Below are 7,124 nucleotides of genomic sequence, written 5' to 3'. Positions count from 1 at the left end.
AAATAAAAATAAAACCATTTAGACTTTCGTAAAACTTGTTTTAATTGTAGATTAAACTCTAATAATCCTTATGAACCCTGATTTGACATTGCTAGCTCTTATCTAAACTTTATTTTTATTAAGGTTAGCAACATAGAGCCTCAACAGGGGATAACAAATCTGGCAATACCTCACAATTTGAAACAACAGGGTAAGAATTTTTGGATAGTAAGTTTCCACACTATTCTTCAATTGTGAGTATACCATCTGCAGAAAACAATGCATATGACAGTTCAACCCAGATAATATTAACAACCAACCCACATAGTATATTGTCAGCCAACACACTCACAGTTCAAGCATAGGCGTCTTAGAAGAAGAAAAACAACAAAGTAGCTAAACAAAGCAAGTAAAATAGCCTCGAAAATGTCACCAACTTATTTATTTACAGTGATAGTTGATGTGAAACTGGTGGCAAAATCCTCGTGACCAGCTAACATAGCCTCAGCAAACACAGTGCATGGTACCACCAGCTTGCCCCAGAAAGCTGCTTGAACAGTTGGAATCAGGGCTACCAATATCAATATCCTCATCGAAATCCAGCAGATCTAAAGATTTGTAACTGTTTGATGATAGTACCCTATCAGTTTCTGCAAAGGAATCCAAGCACCGGTCAGATCTTCCTCCCGACTTGCGGTAATGCTTCTTGTCTTTAGTTGCACTTCCTCCCCCACGCACGCTCTTGCTCTTTTGCTTTCCCTTTCCATGTTTCTTGCTGCTCTTGGACTGCTGCTGATTCTTTTTCTTTGGATAGTGAGACAACGAAGTTGGTGGTGGATCATATACGTCAGGAGCCCAAGATACGCTCAGCTTCCTTGGAGGCACACCTATCTTCTCACGGCTACCCTTGAGGGCAGAGACAAGCTTGCTTTCAGTTGGAAGAGACAGTGAGCGCATGCAAGATTTACTTTCAGGCTGAAAATCAAGGGTTGCTTCCTCCTTGACAGCAACAGGAAAAGTAGCACACTTGTGCAAGCACTTACAAGATGTTGCAATGGAGCCCTCCAGATCTGAGTCAAAATCACCAGATCCTGTGTCCTTATCTTCCGGACTACTACTACTGCTGCTGCCATTATCATCAGATGGCAGAATGCCAGTATCCAAATTCTCACTGTTCACTAGCAGATTATCATGAAATGCATTTCCAAGTTTCTGAAGCGTGTCTACTGTAGTACCACCGCAGGCATGCTGCACTTTCATGGCAGAAGATTGCTCAAGATCATCAGTGCCACTATCATATGCATGGACGCTGCCCATCGAATAAGAACGAGAGAATTGAAGAGACTCGATATTGCAGAGCCAACAAATCGCAATATTGCGCAACACAATCAGATTAACAAATGCCTTCAAAGACAATTGTAATGACTATAGCAGAGATCAACTACCTTCTATAGAGCAATTCCTGTTATCTCTCTACAAGGTGTGAGCAGTTTAATAAGAGGAAAACCAAGAAACACGAGGAAGGGAAGACAAAAGGTGGTCACTAATAAGCGAAAAACAGAAATAGCCTAATGTTAACTAAGATTACCACGCCGATCACTTTTTTCAAGATGTTTCAGACGATGGGAACATAATAAACTACGCAAAGAAGTAGCCAACAAAATGGAAGGTACAATAGGAAGTGTAGTGGGCACCGAAGGCATTGTGCTCCGATGCTCTTCGATCCCCCCTTGGGAAAAGTAAACCTCTAAATGCGACAAACCTAATATAAGTTCTAACTCCCTGTTATAAGAAACCAAGTGTCACAACTTCGGACCAGAGTAGTTGAAGGCACTCAGGCAGTCAATATTCTCTCGAAAGGTAGCATATTCCTTTAGCTTGAGGAACTGTGGCACAAATTGTATCCAAATCTGTCAAGAGGAATTAAACTACATAAGGTCCAGGATATAGAGCATCAAAAACTCTTAGCACATGTCATTGATGTAACGTTCACAAAAGAAGGGGAAAACAAGTACACAATTTAACATTGAAAATTTGTAGAATCCCAGAAAACATTCAGAATGGAAATATGAATCAAGCTTCCCTAAGGCAAGGGAATGCAAGTCTGTCTTTACTCTTTATCATAAAGTCATCGGAATAAGTACATAAAACTACGAACTGCCCAGGAAGACAACTGACAAGCACAACCAATTATACAACTAATTTGATTATTTGACAAAGACTTCGATCTTGACATTATACTATTACTAATCAGCAAGATATATATCACAACACCTATGTATGCAACTATGTGACAAAACGGGTGATACAAATTGACAATTCATAACATAAAGAAAAGCAAAGGATCAAAAGATGCAGTTCCAACATTAGATGCATTGTAAAGCGGAGTTATCTGTTGTATTATAGTATTGTACATTAATTAATCATTAAAATTTCATCAGCTACTGCCACAAACATGTGAGGAAATGTAAATGATTTGGCAATATATACTCCAAACAATCATCCAACCACGAAAAAAATGGTATTCAACGAAGGGAAGAAGGCAACGCTATATGAACCTAGATTATCATTCAATAATTCATAGTCCAATAAACAATATTATCATGTACTGTAATACATAAATTGATTGTAATAACCACATCTGAAAGCAGATACTCAGAATAACTCAGATTCAAAACAATGTTTAACTCCTTGAAAAAACCTCAATGACGAGATTGTAATTGCTACTACTTACTCCGACTGAAAACAGCAGACTAAATTCATTCCGATAAGTCGCAACATAGGCTTAATAAACAGCAGATCATAATTTCATACAATTTTTAACACAAAAAATACATAACAAGCAAGTTCTTCAAGTTCTGAATTATGTAAAAAACTAAAAACTAGAAAATCAATCGTTCATACAATTTTTTAAAAATAATTAAGGATAAAACACATGAACAACTAAAAAAACCTAATTACTCAACAATAATCGAAAAAGCTCACAATTAAACAATCCGTACCATACCAGAACCCTAAAACAAAAAATCTGACCAAAAAAATAAAAACCTAATTCAAAATTTTTAATTCAACAATAAAAAAAAATCAATTATCTTCAAACCAAAAAAACTCTTTGAATGAGATCCGATATACATACCTCCAAAAAAAATTAAATATATAAATTAAATATTAAAGGAAAAAGAAAAAACAAACCTGATTGTTTCGATCTGAAGGAAGGTAAGAATATTGCGAACACGCTACAGAAAAAAACCTTCAAGAATTAGGCATTGCTAATAGAGAAAAAAAAAAGAAATTGAAGAAAAAATATCTAGGGTTTGAGGGGTTTTTAAACTATATTATCTAGATGACAGATAGAATAGAAAGATGGATGATGATGTTTTTGTAAGGAAAAGAAAAGAAGAGAAAATTCTAACCTTTTTAATTTCCAAACTTAAGGATTATTTCCTTGTATTTCTCTTTGTATTAATATCATGGATCTGTCAGCTTCGATTTTTATTTATACCCAAATTAGTCAAACGCGCTCATTGAAACGGAGATGGTCTACCGACGTTAACTATACGCTTGCACAATCTAACGTTTACCACTTTAACGATTGTTGAGTATAGCTCGTCATTTTCCCTCGCAGGCCGGGCTGAATTGTTATTGGTAACCCTTCGGTTATTCATGGGCTACTATAGTACTATGGTTGTACAGTTGTCAAAAAGTGATCCGACCTAAGAAATTAATTTGGTTTGAGTATACAAAATTGACATAAATTGATCTGATTTTTTATATCTAATGTCGGATTTTTACAAGCGAATTTAAGATCTATATATCGTCTCCAATCAATCGAAACAAACGGCATTTGATGTGGACTTGATAACTACACTTTGTACTACACTCGCATCTAATTTGATAACAACATGTCAAGCGGCTTAACCAACACCAGAATTTGTTACATACAGCTGGGTGTACTATACACCCATTAGTATGTTGTTCTCATTTAATGATTGTTTTTCATTTAATCATCAAATGAAGAGCAAAAACTAACCTTGGGTTAGTTGGGTGTACAGTACACCTGAGGGTATATAACAATCTCTCAACTAACACGACATCTAGGCTACTCATTTCAATGGATATCGGGATTTGATTCAATCTGTATTATTGTGAAACATGAATTATATTTTAACATGATACACTATTGAATTTCTAGAGAGAGAGGAGTCCTACATGCTCACATTAATACATTATACTATTCTTTCACTCAAACTACAAGTTTCCTAGCCAGGCACACATAGATCAGATTTCGGCTGAAATACATGATGAATAACTACAATCAAACGCATATACAGTAGTATCAAATGTTATGACTCACGGGTCGTGCAGAGAAGCAAGGAAAACAACCTCGTGTATCAGATATATGGCCAAGGTAAAATGCTCAAAGCATTACCCTAAACAATTCAACGAGGGAACACTCATAGATTAGAACGGGTTTCCTGTTTATAGGAGAATGGACAATGGTCGCACGCTTATTAAGGGCGGAATTCGATGCGACAATCGTGATATCGTACGACATACTATAACCTTGATTGTCACAGACCGGACATATATTAATGTAGAATAGTGTAACAAAATTTGGGCAATCAAGTACTTATTCAAGTACATGCACAAGGGTCCAGATAGAGAACATTCTTGGTTGAAGACAATATGGATGAAGTAAAGGCCTATCTAAATTGTTGCTACGTATCAACATGGGAAACTATATGGAGGATATTTCCAATAGGACATTAATATTACATGCCAGCAGTAAAATGTTTAAGTTTTCATCTGCTAACAAGATCACAGTTAATAATCAAAGTCAAGGTGTCAAAAGGCAGAAGGCCTCGCTTATGTATAATTCCCTGAAATCACGTGGCATGTAGATGTAAGAAAATGGAGACCTGGAAAAAATAGAAACAACATTGGAAAAATGATCTACGTTGCACTCATCCAACCTCGAGTGAGCACTTATACTTGCGCATGCTTTTACACGCAGCAAAGACCCCCGAGTTATACGTACGTAGATATCAAGACATTTGAGGGAACAATTTAACCTACATTCAAAGCAACATGTTATGCTTGGGGAATGCTATAGGGAGATGGGGAGTGGAAAGATGCAACTCGTGAGGCATCTCTATGGGCATACGCTATGCAACAACGTCACCTTTTTAATTTGTCACAATACCACAATTATGTGAAGTATGTGAGCCTTTACAGTTGTGGGAGAACAACTGGAACTACTCTTGGATGATGTCTTATACAAACAAATTAAAGGAATCAATTAGGTTATTCTAAATTTCAATTGTCCTTAATTAGCCAAAAAAAAAAAAAAAAAAAAAAAAAAAAAAAAAAAAACTTCAATTATCTGAAAACCAGCTAAAAAACTTGTGCACTATTAGAGATTGAAAAAATAATGATGACTTATGGTAAAATGTTAATGCTTTGTATTGATCGAAGAAAATGGAGGGAAAGGAAGGGAAGGAAATGAAGGGATGTGATATCTTTTTAGTTGGATAAAAAAAATGAGAAAGGAAGGGAATTGGAGTGGAGAGAATGGAGAAATTAAATTGCAATATATTGGTCTCTCTAGCAATGGAGAGATTTGGAAGGAAAATTTATCATTCTTCGATCCCTTCCCTTTTTTCCTTCCACTTGTCTATCCACACCCTAAGAGATTATCCACCTCTACCTTCACTGCACGAAAGCTTTGTGAAAACATCGAATAACAGACTCATAGTCGAATATACTTTGACAAAGAAGAATTAGCCACTGAGCATGGAGAATGGAGTAAAGGGCTAAATAAGGTGCAAAAGGTGATACATAACGAAGTAGTTAAAGGGGTAAAGAAGTGACAGGCTAAAGTCGTATCACCTAATCAAAAGTAATTACCTAAAACCGCTAACTAAAATAGATAGGGAAGTAGGGTCGATCTCCACAGGGAAACAAGTCTTTTTATTCCTAATTAATTAATTATAATCTAAATTATTAAATAACCAAAATATTATTGTTTGAAGGAATTATACTACGAAGAATAAAACTAGGGAGAAATGAAAGTATGGGAAAATCAATGAATAAAGGTCCTAGGGCATAGGTTCACCAATAAATAATACTCCAGGGTAAAACATAATAATCAATCATCAATGCATCAATTAACTAGATTATAAAGGGCTTTCGCTACGTATTACAATCACAGAATTAATCTACCGGTATTAAATCTCATCTCTCGAATCTCGACTTAACCATTTATAGATTAACTTGCCTATTGAAACTAGACCTAAACATCAATTCTCATCTCTCGAATCTCGAATCAATATTATCAAACTCATGCATAAAAGATCAGGCCTAATCTAGTCACAGAGCATTAAATCAATCAATAGGAAACTAATCTAGCATTGATAATTAACAACAATAAATTACCCTTTCATATTATTTATGGATCCCCATAAACCCTAGAAAGAAACTACTCAGACATAATTAAAATTAAACTAAATAAAGCAATTAAGTAAAGCATAATAGAATAAAGAGATTAAAGGAAGAGAGAGAAATAGTTACCAAAGTAAAGGGAGAAAAGAGATAATCAAAGATAATTGTGTCACTCAATTAATCCAAGATCAAGAAAAGTAGAGAGAGAAAAGTTAGAGAGAGAGTAAGGAGAAAAGAAGTGGATCAAGGACAATTGTCTCACACAATGATCCAAGACTCCCCAAAACTAACATAACAAAAGAGTATTTATGCTAATCTATGAATCCTAAGATAAAACAAAATAAAAACGACGTATTAAGCTTCTCCAGAAACACGCGCCCGGTCGGGCGAAGGGCCGCCCGGTCGGGCGCGCCTTTCTTCACCAATCCTCGCCAAAGCTTCTCTTCTCGCGCCCGGTCGGGCGAAGCACCGCCTGATCGGGCCTGCCTTTTCGTCAGGTCTTCAAATCTCGCTCCCGGTCGGGCGGTCCTTCGCCCGGTCGGGCGCGTGATCGGGCGACGTTATTCTTCTGCCCCGCCCGGTCGGGCGCGCCTTCGGGCGAGACCACTTCGGCCGGGCGAAGCCACTTGGGCACTCCTTGGACTTCAATTTGGCCCCGATCATTCGGCCCAATCCGGATTTCCTCTTTGGGACTTGACTACTTG

At 36.8% G+C, this 7,124-nt stretch overlaps 1 protein-coding gene across 2 annotated transcripts; it reads right to left on the bottom strand.

The window, feature by feature from the left end:
* Nucleotides 1-265: 265 nt before the first annotated feature.
* Nucleotides 266-3,513, bottom strand: LOC145589579 (uncharacterized). Of its 2 annotated transcripts, XM_081646208.1 has the most exons (3): nucleotides 3,393-3,513; nucleotides 3,172-3,215; nucleotides 266-1,889 (listed from the first exon to the last, which is right to left on the bottom strand). In XM_081646208.1, exon 3 carries the CDS (start codon nucleotides 1,294-1,296, stop codon nucleotides 484-486), a length of 813 nt encoding a protein of 270 aa, XP_081502334.1. In that variant the 5' UTR covers nucleotides 1,297-1,889; nucleotides 3,172-3,215; nucleotides 3,393-3,513; the 3' UTR covers nucleotides 266-483. The 2 variants fall into 2 exon arrangements, with proteins under 2 accessions (XP_081502334.1, XP_081502336.1); XM_081646210.1 differs by lacking the exon at nucleotides 3,393-3,513 and having other exon boundaries at nucleotides 3,172-3,333.
* Nucleotides 3,514-7,124: the final 3,611 nt, after the last annotated feature.

This window comes from Chenopodium album, chromosome 17 (genome assembly GCF_948465745.1).
Source record: "Chenopodium album chromosome 17, dcCheAlbu1.1, whole genome shotgun sequence".
Classification (NCBI taxonomy): domain Eukaryota; kingdom Viridiplantae; phylum Streptophyta; class Magnoliopsida; order Caryophyllales; family Amaranthaceae; genus Chenopodium; species Chenopodium album.
Note: the sequence above shows the minus strand (reverse complement) of the source record. Positions and strands in the feature narration are given on the sequence as shown.

Excerpts from the sequence above, each read along its gene's own strand:
- LOC145589579 (XM_081646208.1), bottom strand. The coding sequence starts at position 1,296 with ATGGGCAGCGTCCATGCATATGATAGTGGCACTGATGATCTTGAGCAA.